The following is a 15,353-nucleotide window of genomic DNA, read 5'->3' on the forward strand; positions in this document are numbered from 1 at the left end:
AAATATGTAGTACTTAGATTTCTAATGGTAAATGTGTAGCACTTGCTCAGATTTTTTTTTTGACCATTCTGTTTATTGAGTATGAAAGAAGGAAAAGGCTTACACAGCTGAGACAAGATACATGCACAGATTTTGTTGGTTATTCCCGAGAATTAACCGAATAAGCCATCCCAAATCCCCCAAACTAACTAAACCCATACCAGCCACCCCCCCACCCAAATCCACCCACTTCCACCCCGTCACCTGTGTCGCCACACCAGACAACATTGAGTGTCAAATGAGTAAATAAATGGAAAATACACGTATACATACCCACATGTATACCTACATAATATATATACAGAAACATATGCATAACTATATATTAACAGGAAAAAAATATATATATAATAAATAATAATAATAATAATAATAATAATAAAAGTAAAAATAAATTAAATAAAGTAAAACAAACAAACAAAAAATTAAATAAGATTAACAATTAAATTAATTACTGTGATATACTGGGAACATCAAACTGCTTGAACTCAGAGAAGAAGGAGAAAAAGGGGCCCCATACGCGAAGAAAATGACGTGTGTCACCTTTAAGTGTGTGTCTAATTTTTTCCAAGTAAAGAAATGAGGCAACATCTTTAAGCCAGTATTCAAATGAAGGTGTAGTGGGACTTTTCCACTGAATCAAAATTAGACGTCTAGCTAAAAGGGTGCAAAAAGCGAGGACATCGGAATATGCAGCTGACATAGTAGAATCTTTGGCCGATAAACCAAACAGAGCAACTAGTGGACAAGGTTCAATTTTTGAATCGAGAATGAAGGAGAAGCAACGAAACACTGACTGCCAAAAGGATTTTAAAGCAGGGCAAAACCAAAACATATGAGACAAGGTAGCTGGAGCTTGGGAACATCAATCACAAAGATCATCCAAATCTGGGTTAAGTTTAGCAAGTTTAACCTTTGTCCAGTAAGTTCAATGAACCAACTTCAACTGAATAAGACTATGTTTAGCACAGATTGAAGAGCTATGGATATGGCGAATTATCTTGTCCCAATCATTTTCCTCAAAAGTGAACTGTAGTTCTCTTTCCCATTGCTGTTTAATAACAGTACCAGGGGTAGGGGCTATGAAGTTGAATATGAGGTTATATAATTTAGAAATAATGCTTCTGGCATTAGCATCTATTTCCAGAATATCATCAAGGGGTGATTTTGAGGGAGTGCTAGGGAAGTCTGTAAAAACATTTCTAACAAAATTCCGAATTTGCAAGGATCTAAAAAAATGAGATTTAAGAAGAGGAAATCGATTACCAAGCTGTGAGAAAGTACAGAATGTGTTATCAGCATACATATCTTTAATTCTCTTAATACCAGCTCTGTGCCAGCTAAGAAAAGCAGAATCTATCATCGAAGGTGGAAATAAGGGATTGGCTGTAACAGGCATATTTATAGATGGGGATCGAAGACCAAAATGATGTCGAAACTGGCGCCAAATACGTACTGAAGCATTTAATATTGGGTTAGCAAAGGATTGATTAAAGCTAGATGCCAGGGGAGCACATAATACTGCCATCAAAGCAGCATCAATCTCCATCGCTGTCCATGCAATAACCCAGTCACTCAACCCGTAGTGGCCTTCACACCAAAATAAAATGCTACGGATATTTGCCGCCCAATAATAAAATATGAAGTTTGGAGATGCGAAGCCACCTACTTGCTTTGAATAAGCGCTTTGCAGACTTTGGGGGCCTTACTGTTCCAAATAAAATCAGATATGTATTGGTCAATAGTTTTAAAAAACAATTTGGGCAAAAACAAGGGAATTGATTGAAAGAGATATAAGAATTTGGGGAGTATATTCATTTTAACCAAATTTACTCAGCCAATTAAGGACAGGAGAAGGGAGGACCAGCGGGATAGATCTTCCTTGACCAGAGACAATAATGACAGAAAGTTACCTTTAAAAAGTTTGGAATATTTACAGGTCAGGATAACACCAAGATATTTAAAACTGTGTGAGATAATATGGAAGGACAAGGCACTCTGAGGTAGATCATTAGCTGTAATATTAACAGGGAATAATTCCCTTTTAGCAGCGTTTAATTTATAACCTGAGAATGAACTGTAGATGTTAATGATATGAAGAACACGCTGCAAAGAGATCTCAGGTTCCATCGTAAATAAAACCACATCATCTGCATCGTCCGCATACGCATTTTATGTTCAAGTCCTCCAAGATTAATCCCCCGAATCCCAGGATCTGTATGAACAGCGATTGCTAAAGGTTCTATTGCGATGGCAAAGATCAGAGGTGAAAGGGGATTACCCTGGCGTGTCCCACGAAAAAGAGGGAAAAAACTAGAACAGAGCCCATTGGTGCGCACCAAAGCTAAGGGGGACGTATACAAAAGCTTAATCCAAGATATATATACAGGACCAAATCCAAACTTATGCAGTGTGTAAAAGATGTAATTCCATTCCACACTGTTGAACACTTTTTCAGCATCTAGCAAGAGTAAAACTTTAGCGGGGGGGGGTGGGATCGAAGAATAAATAATATTCATAACCCTTCTAATGTTGAAAAAAGACAGTCTATGACTGACAAACCCTGTTTGATCCGTATGTATTATGCAACCTAACACAGTTTCAAACCGTTTAGCCAGCACTTTTGACAGGATTTTAACATCTACATTAAGAAGACTAATAGGCCGGTATGCAGCACAGTCAAAAGGGTCTTTATCTTTCTTCAAAATCAGTGAAATGGTTGCTTGTCATAGAGTGGTAGGGAGGACACAAAGAGTCATTAAACATTTCCAATAGTGCGGGAGCAAGTTCACTCAAATTTTTTTCAAAAAATTCTGCAGGGAAGCCGTTGGGACCAGGGGTCTTGCCGCTCTGCATAGCTTGAATGGCTGAAATAATTTCCTCTTTAGTTATAGGTGAATCTAATTCAGCTGAGGTACTAATAGTAGGAATTGGAAGGCCTTCAAAAAATGTCTCCATTTGCTGTATGTCAGGAGTAGAATCGGATTTATACAATGATGAATAAAAGTGTTTAAAACAATTATTAATTTCCAAAGTGTCTGTAGTGAGAGTACCACACTGCATACGGATCTGTGATATGAAATTTCGAGCAGTTTGTTGTTTAATCTGGGAGGCTAAGATCTTACTAGGTTTATCACCGTGTTCAAAAAAGGATTGCCGTGAGCATAAAAGCATTTGTTCCGCATGATGAGTGGAGAGTAAATTAAATTCAGATTGCAGAGATCTTCTTTTCTTTAAAGTATCTGGATCTGGGGAGAGGGCACAGAGCATGTCCAGCTGCGTGATCTCATTGGTCAACTTTAGAAGTTTTTCTTTACGCTGTCTATTTTGAAAAGACAAATAAGAAATGGTCTGACCTCGAATCACTGCCTTTAAAGCTTCCCAAACAGCAGAGGGGGAGACATCTGGAGTATTATTGAGGCTAAAAAATATTTGAATATTATCAGTGAGGTGCTGTGTGAAAGCACTATCTGAGAGCAGGAGGGAGAACGCCACAATTTTGAAGTAGAAGGCTTGTCTGGAAAAATAAGTGCCATAGATATGGTGGCATGATCAGAGATAACGATACTGCCGTAACAACAGGATTTTACTCTTGATAAGAAAGCTTTATCTATAAAAAAAGTAATCAATGCGAGAATAGGAAAGGTGAACCGATGAAAAGGAAGAATACTGTCTACTGTTAGGGTTAAAAAAACGGTAGACATCTGAGTAACCATGTGAAATAAGAGAAGATTCTAGTCCTTGTCTAAAGAGACTGTGAGTGTTTTGTTTGTTAGACGATCTATCCAAATTGGGGTCCATGACACAATTAAAATCACCACCCATGATGAGATAATGAGAGTTTAAACCTGGGAGAAGCATAACAATTTTGTCAATAAATCTAGAATCGTCCCAATTGGGTGCATAAATATTAACTAAAACTACAGGTGTAACGATCACATATCGCCCTGCCATATCTGACTGAATTGAACCGGCTGTGAATTGGACACTTTTGTCTATTAACACCGCTACTCCTCGAGATCTACTTGAAAATTTTGAGTGAAATATTTGCCCCACCCATTTTCTATGAAGCTTTTTATGTTCAGAAGGACGCAAGTGCGTCTTTTGTAAAAAAGCAGTGTTGGTATGTAAGGCCTCGAGATGTGAAAGAACCTGGTTCCTTTTGATAGGTGAATTTAACCCCCTAACATTCTAACTGACAAAGTTAATCATACCACTGCCAATACCAGGCATATAGAAAGGCAAGAGCAGGTACAGCTCCAGCATAAAAATTGAGAGGCAGAGGGTTTAAAAAAAAAAAAACTCTCAAAAGAACAAAAAAAAACATTCAAAGATTCCAAGCAGAAAATTAAAAAAAGGGAAAACAACTTGAGCTGGGTAGAGACCAAAGACACATCTCGAAACATAAACAGGGTGACTCGTAACACATCAACAACTCAAACATCACTCTCCTTAACTATGGAGAGGGAACACTGTGACAAACTGTATGTGAATAAACGACTCTATATAAACGTACTGGGAAAAATTACACTTAGCTTATACAATGTAATATGCACAACTATATATAAAAGTATATGTTACCAAGAAATAAGAAAAGAAAAAAAAAACAAAAAACACTTGGTTCACCGACACAAATTTCGGATTAAAGTAGGGATAATATGTAAATAATGTACATAATAAACTATAACACAGACACAAATAGCTAACGCTAATATCCAGTTGAAACACTTAGGCCTATTGTTAGGTATAAAATGAATACTGTTTCAAAAATAAGTTAGCGTCCACCCATATCAATAAGAATTGACTCCCTTTGGACTAGATCTTGGGCACTAAGAGTCAAATGCAGAGTTGAAACAGGTTCCTCATAGAGGCTAAAGTTTCTGAGTTCAAAAATTCGTCCATACTATATACAACTATTGCGGCTGCCTTACTCTATAAAATAGAGCAAGCATCCGAAAAGGTTAAGACAAGAACCTCGTACCTTTGAGTGAGCTGTCAACAGATTACACAGTTACATAGAGGGATCAGGCACTGCTTTCAGGGTAGGAAGGACTGAGTCTCTGAAAAATGCAGATGCCTCAATCGCAGAGTCGAGTTTATGTATGGAACCGCCAAAGGAGAAAACCAGCCGAGCTGGATACTGCATGCGAAATTTCAAACCAGCCTTGTGTAGTTTGAGTTTAATGGACTTCAACTCATTCCTACGGCTCCGTAAATCTGCCGATAGATCTGGGAAAAAGTGCACCTTGAATTTCCTGTATAGTAGCTGGCCCTCCTGCCGAGATAGCCGAAGAATCTCCTCTTTGGTCGAAAAGCAAAGGAAACGAACCAGCATTGACCTGGGATGAGCACCTGGCTGGGGCTTCGGGATCGGGGCTCGGTGAGCTTGATCGATTTCAGGCGCATTGGGTAATTTTTGCACGCCGAATAACTCAGTGAAAAAGGATGCCATGAATGAGGTGGGTTGAGAGCCTTCTACCCCTTCAAGAATGCCGATAATACGGAGATTGTTCCTCTGGGAGCGATTCTCTCTGAGCCATTTGTTATCAGAACTCAATGATTTGCAAGCTGTTTCGAGTTCTGCGATTCGTTTGTACATGTTTCTAGATGCAGCTTCAATGTCCCGAATTTTAGAGCTCAAAGAGTTCATGCTGGTGGTCAAAGTTTCATGTGATGAACGAAGTTCAGCCAGAAATTCCGCTCTAAACGTGGAAATCTCTTCCCGAATAGTCGTTGTTAGGACTTCTTTGAGCAAGGCAGGGGTTAGCTCACCGCTAGCTGTAACGCTGGAGCAGGGAATGCTAGTCTCACTTGGAGTGCTAGTGTCCTCAGTATCTGGGGAATCCGTCATATTTCGTTTAGTTTTTGGCATTGTGAGGGTTCCTGTAGTGTCTGTCGACTTCAAGGAATAAAAATGCAGTGAAGAAAAAATGTATGTGTGCCAAGGGACCGAGCAAAAACAGAAAAGTCGCGGAGCAACTCCCGCACGCGTCTTACTCCTGCAGTGGCATACCGGAAGTCCCTTGCTCAGAATTTCAATTGTAAATATGCAGTACTTAGAATTCTAATGGTAAATATGTAGTACTTAGAATTTTAAGGGTAAATGTGTCGTAGTCACTCAGAGTTTTAATGATAAATATGTAGTACTTAGAATGTTAAGGGTACATATGAAGTACTCACTCAGAGTTTTAATGATAAATATGTAGTACTTAGAATTGTAATGATAAAGTCAAGTCAAGTCAGCTTTATTGTCAATACTACAATATGTACAGGACATACAGAGTATTGAGATTACGTTACTCTCAGACCCCATGGTGTAGCAATAACATTAAATAGACAGTAAACAGGAAAAGTGTGAATTTAAATAGACGTCAAAAAAAAAACACTAATCGTAAACATAAACACTAATTGTAGAAAAATAGAATAGTAAAAAATATACAAATATAGAAGGTCCTGAAATTAACACTAAAGTGACATTAGGCACATACAGATTAAGGTCTGTGGGTATAAATAGTGCAAATATAAACAGTAGTGCAATTAGACTGAGCTTATGGAGCTGTTAAAGTGATGAGTGCATAACAGTCCCTGAGAATGTCAGAGTTCAGTATTGGGGAGTGGGGGTCATGAACCTGTGTTTGGGTCCAAAACTCTGTGTGTTTTGGGGGCAGAAGGGGGGAGGGGGGGCAAAGTAGGGAGAGAGTTCAGCATCCTGACAGCCTGGTGGATGAAGCTGTCCACCAGTCTGCTGGTCCTGGCCCGGAGACTCTGCAGTCTCCTCCCTGATGGCAGCAGGCTGAAGAAGCTGTGTAGTGGGTGAATGGGATCACCTGCCATGCAGAGGGCTTTTCGGGTGAGACGGGAACTGTATATCTCTTGGAGGGAGGGGAGGGAGGTGACAACAATCTTCTCAGCTGCTCTCCCGATGCGCTGGAGTGTCTTGCGGCAGGACACGGTGCAGGCGCCATACCACACGGTGATGCAGCTGGTCAGGATGCTCTCGATGGTACCTCTGTAGAAGGTGCACATGATGGGGGCTGGGGATCTGGCTCTTCTCAGTTTGTGGAGGAAGTAGAGGCGCTGATGAGCCCTTCTGGCCAGTGATGCTGTGTTGTTGGACATCAGAGTGAATAGGAGGGGGCTCAGTACACATCCTTGGGGGGCCCCCGTGTTCAGTGTGATGGTGCGGGATGTGTTGTTGCCGGCCCATACTGCCTGTGGTCTCCCAGTCAGGAAGTCTAACAGCCAGTTGCGCAGTGAAGTGTTCAGCTCCAGCCTGTCCAGTTTGAGAATGAGCTGCTGGGGGATGATGTTGTTAAATGCGGAGCTGAAATCTATGAATAGCATTCTGACATAAGAGTCTTTTTTGTCCAAATGTGTGAGGGCTGAGTGGAGGGCGGTGGAGATGGCATCATCAACAGAGCGATTAAAGGGGTCCAGGGAGGGGGAAGGACAGACTTGATGTGTTTCATGACCAGCCATTCAAAGCACTTCATAAGGATGGGAGGGAGTGCAACTGGACGGTAGTCGTTGAAACAGGAGGGTGACGCTTTCTTCGGGACAGGGATGATGGTGGTGGCTTTCAGGCATGTGCGGACAACAGCCTGACTCAGTGAGATGTTAAGGATATCTGTAAAGACATCTGTGAGCTCCCAGCACAGTCCCTCAGCACATGACTGGGTATGTTGTCAGGACCAGGAGCTTTCCAAACTTTGATCCTGCTGAATGATCTCCTCACACTGACTGGGCACAGCGTCAGCACCTGGTCTCCAGGAGGGGGTGAGACCTTCTGTGCAGGCATGTTGTTGTCTGTCTCAAACCGGGCCAAGAAGTTGTTAAGCTCATTCAGCAGAGAGGTGGAGCTGTCACAGGTCTGCAGTGGGGGCTTGTAGTCTGTGATGGTCTGTATCCCCCGCCACAGGCTCCGTGTATCTCTGCTGTCGCTGAAGCGATGGGCTATCCTCCTGGAGTACTGCCTCTTTGCCTTTCTGATGCCGCGGGACAGGTTGGTCCTAGCTGCCCTCAGGCCCACCTCATCTCCTGCTGAGAAGGCAGCATTCCTAGCCTTCAGTAGCCTGTAGACCTCCCGAGCCATGGCTTCTGATTGGCCCGAATCGTGATGGTCTTGAGAACAGTTACATCCTCAGTGCACTTGGAAATGTAGCCAGTGACTGTGTCAGTATACTCCTGGAGATCCGTGGTGTTGTTGTAGGTTGCCACTTGTTTAAACACATTCCAGTCTGTAGTACTTAAGAACTCAATTAAGTAGTACTTAGAATTTTAAGGGCAAATATGTAGTACTTAGAATTTTAATGATAAATATGTAGTACCTAGAATTTTAATGATAAATATGTAGTACTTAGAATTCTAATGGAAAAAATTTACTTAGAATTTTAAGGGTAAATATGTAGTACTCACTAGTTTGCCAGCTATTTAGACATTAATGGCTGTGTGTTGAGTTCTTTTCAGAGGACAGTAAATCTATACTGCTATACAAGCTGTACACTGACGACTTTAAGTTATATCCGAGTTTCGTTTCTATAGTGTTGTCCCATGAAAAGATATAATAAAATATTTGCAGAAATGTGAGGGGTGTACTCACTTTTGTGAGATGCTGTATATACCTTGGATCTGTTTCATAGTGACTCTTTCCGCAGTGAACTCTGGTGTAGAGCTGCCACTTGCATTTAATCAGTGATGTATCTGTAACTTCCAGAAGGACTAGAATGACATTTTTAATCACAAAATTGGCCCGTAATTATGCTGATAGTTACACGAACATGTTAGGACTTCGCTTCAGCTCCTGAAGTCCTAACCAATGGGAGAACTTAGTTTGCTATACCTACCTACATACCATGGAGAAACAATTCCTGATTGGCTAATTTTTGTAAACTTATTAAACTTATTAGCAAAACAAGAGTAGCATTGTATATACTTGCAGAGTTTAAATAAAAACATGTGTCTATTGAATGATAATGAATTTAAAATATATGCGGTATGCGGATCAGCACCATGGTCCATGGTCTTAGCCTGGAAAAGGATGGCATGCCCACTCCAGGTAAGGGGAATGGACTTGCCCCAGGTGGAGGAGTTTAAGTATCTCGGGGTCTTGTTTACGAGTGATGGGAAGAGGGATCGTGAGATCGACCGCTGGCTGGGACGAGCGGCAGCAGTAATGCGGTCACTATACCAGACTGTAGTGGTGAAGAGGGTTTACCGGTCGGTCTACGTCCCGACCCTCACCTAAGGTCATGAGCTGTGGGTAATGACCGAAAGAATGAGATCGCGAATACAAGCGGCGGAAATGAGCTTTCTTCGCAGGGTGGCGGACTACATTCTATTTGATAGGGTGAGGAGCTCGGCCATCTGGGAGCTCGGAGTAGAGCCGCTGCTCCTCCACATTGAGAGCACGGCCTACAGGGACAAGACCACAGGGTCATCCTAGGACGTGCTGGAGGGATTACATCTCCAGGTTGGCCTGGGAGCAGCTTGGGGTCCCCCGGGAATGAGCTGGAGGAAGTTGCGGGGGACAGGGTCATCTGGGATTCTCTGCTCTCCCAACTGCTACCGCGACCCTAGCTGGACTAAGCGGTTAACGATGATGATGATGATGAACTTAAAATTATTGACATGTATTTTTGTATTTCAAATCATTAGGTCTTCTCTTAAGGTCTAGAAGGCCCCAAGGGCTGTCCTCTGCTGATATAGATTTTTTGTAATAATGCGATAATCATTCCCCTCAAATTTATCTTGCATAAATTAAAAAAGCAGAAAATCCCCCCAATAAACCAAAGCAGAAAACCAGAATACCAATACAGAACAAAAGGGTAAAGCTAGAATCAAGGTCATAAATGGAAAATAGGTCATACACAGGAAAGCAGTCAGGAACACGGGAGGAACACTCAGTACGCAGATAGATGTAACAACACTTCACAAAGACAGCTTACAAACAGACTAGTTAAATACAGAGAGTGACAGGCGTGTGTGATTAGAAGTCTGGAGATTAAGAGTGCTGAAAGGTGGATCGGTGAGTGCCCTGAGTCATGTGATGCAGCAAGGAGTTCTGGGAATTGGAGTCCTGGGCGGCCGTGTTGGCTGTAGTTTCAGCCAGGCTGGAGGAAGGCTTGACAAAAGAAAATGCTTTCTTTCCAAATGGGCTAATTAACAGATAGGACAACAAAGAAAAAAGGGATGCTTTCTTGTTTTTGTTTTCTTGCCATTTTATTTACTAAGGTACAGACACAGGAAGTGATACATCTCATACACTACTGTATATATCACTGTAAACAAGGAATTTCTAAATAAATGATATGCACAGTGTGTTGGAATGCCTGGGCCTAATAAAGAAATTACAATGAGTTTTGTTTTTGTGTGTAATTGTCCCTCTAAGACAATCAGATGTTTATGGTAAATGATCAGTCTTGATGAGTTCTTTATAGATTATAGTAAAACCCTTGTCTGTAGATACTTTTTTTTATTTATGATTTTCAGAGTACAGTGGAGTTATGTGTCTTTTCAAAGCAGTTTGCATCTTCAAGGAGAAGTGTAGATGCAGTAGTAATGTTAAGATTATCTCCATTACTTGTGTTACGAGTTTAATGACAAGAAAAGTAGCAATTTATTTCTATTGTATAAAAATGGTAATTCAGTTAACTGGACCATCTCATAATATCCTTTTCTTTTCTCACCAGATAGAGCAGAATGGTCGTACCAGGCCACTGGAGTTAGTGCTGATGTTTAATGTGACTTATGTCCTGAGTACTCTTGCCTTTCTGAAATAATGGCAGGGCAGTACGGGAAAGCCTCTGAAATGAGTCTCCAGGAGGAGCGCAGTGAGAGCAAAAGGTAAGCATGTAGAATATTGAAGTCTTTATACAGATTTAAGAGTTAATGAACATGTCAGTAATCATCAAAAATGATTGATCAGAATAACCAGAATTCTGGTGCTTTTTTAATAGATTATATGGACGCTTGCATGAAAAGAACAAAGCAAATATACCACTTATGATTTAATAGCACACCTAATAAAAAACATGTCTCTAACCAAAACAGTGTCTCTAAAGAGAAAGTGAGAAAGGAAAGAGTGCAATAACACTTTACTGCAGACAGAAATAATAAGCTGACTGAGTTTTTTTATACAATTTTTTTATGCAGTAGCTCATTAATTTTTTAAAATTTGTGGGTCACAAGGTATGAAAAAATATGAATCACTTCACTGTTTAAAAAACATAATATCAAGCCTGCGCACAGATTGACCCAGGGGGGTTTGAGCCCCTGCCCTTTCACCCTCACACTGTACAAATACCCTCTTGGGTGGCCTGTATTATTGAGCGCCCCCTTTGGGGCAGTATCAACCACCTATGGAGATTTCAACTCAACTCTGACCAGTCAGGGATGCCTTCATCACCAGAGGACCACAGCTGAAAACCTGCCAATAAAGCAAGATTTATGTATATATTTTTATGAACATGCAAAGAAACTATCAATACTGTTAATGCAGGCAACACTAACTTTATTGACTATTTTTATTAATGTACAAAACAGGAATGACAGATTCTGTTCAGCTATTAAATAGAGTTAAAACTCATTAAGACTGTCACACTTCTCTCTGGCCCTGCTGTCACATGACCTCAGACCTCCCTGGTGTGACTCCCCAATGCTCCGCTTCACCTGATTATTGATTCAGGTCACCTTTAACACACTACTTAAACCTCCTCAGTTTGTCAGCTCATTGCAAAGTATTGTCTTTGTCTCACAGAGCATCACAGAGCCTTCCAGTACGTTAGTGACCTTTGACCTTTGCTTTGTTTATTTAGATTTCACCTTAGCCTAGCCCTTTTGGTATTCTTTATTTTTATGTTTTGGACCTTCTCTTCTGGTTTATGGACTCTGTTTCTTGGATTGCCCCTATGATTACTGTTATCTTGATCTGGCTTTTGACCTTGGACTGTTTGACTTTGATTTTGGATTCCCCTTTTTTAAATGGCATTAGATGGCATAGCAAATGATGTTATATCCGTATTTCTTAGTGAATAGGATTAATCTTAGCTCCTCTCAGTGGTTCTTCCCTGTGATTTTAGGAAGTTTTTCTTTTTGAGTCTTGCTTTTCTCTCAGTCGTTCTTCATTATGCTCTCAGGAAGTTCTTCCTTTGAGTCTTGGTTCCTCTCAGCAGTTTTTCCTCATATACTTATGGAGTTTTCCTTTGCAGTCTTGGTTCCTCTCAGTGGTTCTTCCTCATGCTCTTAGTAAGGTCTTCTTTTGAGTCTTGTTTTCTCTCACTGGTTCTTCCTGTAGGTAGATTGCCTGTGAAACTCTGCATGTTCAGAGGGCCTCTAGACTTGGATTGCTTTAAAGCTGCTTTGAGTCATTATTGGTACTTTACAGGTCAAATTAAATTGAATTGTTACCTTCAAAAGCAGGTTTTATCTTGAGTCAGAGAAAGTACAATGGAAATGTTTTTTGCAATTTAATGGTGAATAAGAGCTTCTACTTTGCAGTAAAGTTCTCAAATATCTTCATTAATATGTGATTACTTCTGGTAGTAACTATTAAACAGTGCAATAGGTTTAGATTTGAATAATTTCCTTTCATTAGATAAACCAGCTAGCACACCATTCTCTCTGATTTCAGTGGAGCTGAGGAACGGTCAGGCTCTCCTGTGTCCAGCTGTGTGTCCTTTAAGAGTGACCAGTCCATGGTAGAACCACATAACTTCAAAGGAGGATCAGCCCCTCAGAAAAGGTGCTCTTTCTTTTCTTTTTGCTCATCCTAATCCCGTCCACAGATGCATGTGTATTATCATCTGCCCAGACAAGATTGATGAAAACCTCAATTTATTAGCAAATAAAAAGATGTACAAAGTGCCACTTGAGTCATATTTAAAAAGAATACTGAAGTGCATGATCCACTACATGCTTAACATACCACATAAAGAAGTAGCTGATGCTCAATTTCTGTCTGATTTCAGTGGAGCTGAGGAACGGTCAGGCTCTCCTGTGTCCAGCTGTGTGTCCATGAAGAGTGACCAGTCCATGGTAGAACCACATAACTTCAACGGAGGATCAGCCCCTCAGAAAAGGTATTCCTCTCACTTCTTTTTGCTCTTTATAATTTTCGTACAACATTGCTTGAAGGCTGTCTCCAAATCACATTCATAACAACTTACATAAATGCTTAATGACATGTTCATAAATGTTTAAATCAATAATCATAAGGAATACATGTTTTACATGATATTAATATGGACTACTGTGTCAGTTCACTGGGAGACCTTTTTCAAAATTAGAGTCCTCTATTTTTATTTTGAATAACTACATTATTTCAGTGAAACGCCTCATTCCTGAACAGCCAAAATAAAACTGACTTCACTTTTCCCTCTTTGTGTGCTTTGACACTTAGACATGTTTCACCTATACTTTCAATGCAGTGTTTAGTCGAGATGCTGTGAAAACTTTTGCTAGATTGGAGAGGTGTTACTTGTGGGCTGTGCTAAAAAGATTTGGATTTGGAACTTCTTTTATTAATATGATTTAAACTTTCTATAGAAACCCAACAGCAGGTGTTTCCACAGGTTATATCATTTCTCCACAGTTCCCAATCCAGAGGGGAACAAGACAAGGTTGCCCTCTTTCACCGAGTCTTTTTCTGCTTTCATTAGAACCTTTAGCCCAGGCAATTAGGCAAAACTCATTAATTTCACCTATATGCATTACTAACTCTGCCCACTATATTTCATTGTATGCTGATGATATTCTTCTTTTTCTTTCAGATATCAATAACTCAGTATTGGGTGCCCTCTCTTTATTGAATAAATTTGGGTGTTTTCGGGCTACAGAATTAACTGGGCAGAGTCGATCATAATGCCTCTTGGTTCCGTCTCTGGTAAACTCAACCTTCTGGACTCTGTACCAATACAGGTGCAGTCTTTTGGTTTCACTTACTTGGGGGCTAAAATGTACCCTACTCTCTTTACTTTACTTTACTTTACCTTACTTTACTAACTTTACTCACCTGCTAGATACGTTAACAAAAGACCTGGAAAGGTGGTCTTCATTACAGATTTCTCTTGCTGGCGGGGTTTCAGTATTGAAAATGAACATTCTTCCTTGAGTGAATTTTCTATTTTCAATGCTACCTCTCTCTCCTCCACTAAGTTTCTTTAAAGATATCGATAGGACGTGTATCAGTTTTATTTGGAATAAAAAAAGATCCGAAATGCGCCTCGCCTCTTTACAGTGTAGGAAATCATATGGGGGCCTTGCTCTTCCTGATTTTAAGTTATATTTTTGGGCTTTTTAATCTAAGATCTTTAAAGATTTGCTTTGACCCTCTCTGTAAAATATCTTGGCGATTACAGAACAAGACTTAGTCTCGCCTATCAGACTTCAGGATTTACCCTTTGCAGGTATCAAACATCGAAGTTCTTCACTTAGACTTGGACATATCATCACCTGTTCTCTTGATGTATGGACACAATCCTGCAGATTTCTTGGATATGATATTCAAATTCATCAGTCTTCTTCTTTTGGCTCAATAATCTCCTTTTGTCAGGTTCAAGACCCTTTGTTTACTCTCCTTGGTCCAATAAGAATATCTGTGTTTTGGGCGATATCTTTATCTATATCTAGTTTAGGTTCCTTTCAGGATTTATGTATTTTTTTTTATATATACCTGCCACATCTTACTTTTTATATCTTAGGCTTTGTTCAGCTCTCCGTGGCTATGGCGTGCCCTGGGACTCCCAGTTAGTAGATCACTACTTGAGCAGCTGAATAACTTTAATTAAACTCAAGGAATTGGTTTCATATTTGTATGACTTGCTTATTAAAAGCTATAGGTTGAGTGTCTGTCTGGAATAGGAAGCTTTGCGCTCTCAGTGAAAGTCTAGATTGGGGTGTGATGGCATAATATCTTCACTTCATCCCAAAAAATTCTCTCCATCAATTCATACATCTCAAGCTTGTTCACAGCATCTATGTAACCCATACCACACTTTTCTAATGTAAATGTCCAGTTTGCTTCTGCTAGGTGATGATTCTAATATAAATCTTAATTCACAGCAATAAAGAGTTTGAATGGCAGCTTTAACTGCTTCCAAAACATCTACTTTGAAGGGTTGGTTTGCACCAGATATTCAGTTATCTTCATCTTGGCGTTGTTTTTTTTTTTTTCAGTTAGATTTCATAGGGTGAAGGCTGCCACAATTCACAACTGGTCAAATCCTATTGGCACTGCTAGTCGTTAGCAATCCCTTTCATTCCCCTCCTCACTCTGCCTGGCTGGTTAAACGAGGGAGGATGGTGCTTTTAGCTCCTTA

At 40.3% G+C, this 15,353-nt stretch overlaps 1 protein-coding gene across 9 annotated transcripts in view; it reads left to right on the forward strand.

The window, feature by feature from the left end:
• Positions 1 to 15,353, forward strand: part of LOC118804665 (NACHT, LRR and PYD domains-containing protein 3-like) — a 97,427-nt gene that overhangs the window by 10,017 nt on the left and 72,057 nt on the right. For 7 of the 9 annotated variants that reach the window (XM_036565240.1, XM_036565244.1, XM_036565237.1 and 4 more), the window contains 3 exons: positions 10,728 to 10,881; positions 12,668 to 12,778; positions 13,005 to 13,115. In XM_036565240.1, coding sequence (XP_036421133.1) covers positions 10,817 to 10,881; positions 12,668 to 12,778; positions 13,005 to 13,115 — 287 coding nt within the window. In that variant the 5' untranslated portion in view covers positions 10,728 to 10,816. Of the gene's footprint in view, positions 1 to 10,727; positions 10,882 to 12,667; positions 12,779 to 13,004; positions 13,116 to 13,148; positions 13,954 to 15,353 lie in introns of those variants that run through there. The other 2 variants (XM_036565246.1, XM_036565245.1) reach the window with 2 other exon arrangements.

Source organism: Colossoma macropomum, unplaced genomic scaffold (assembly GCF_904425465.1).
Source record: "Colossoma macropomum unplaced genomic scaffold, Colossoma_macropomum, whole genome shotgun sequence".
Classification (NCBI taxonomy): Eukaryota; Metazoa; Chordata; class Actinopteri; order Characiformes; family Serrasalmidae; genus Colossoma; species Colossoma macropomum.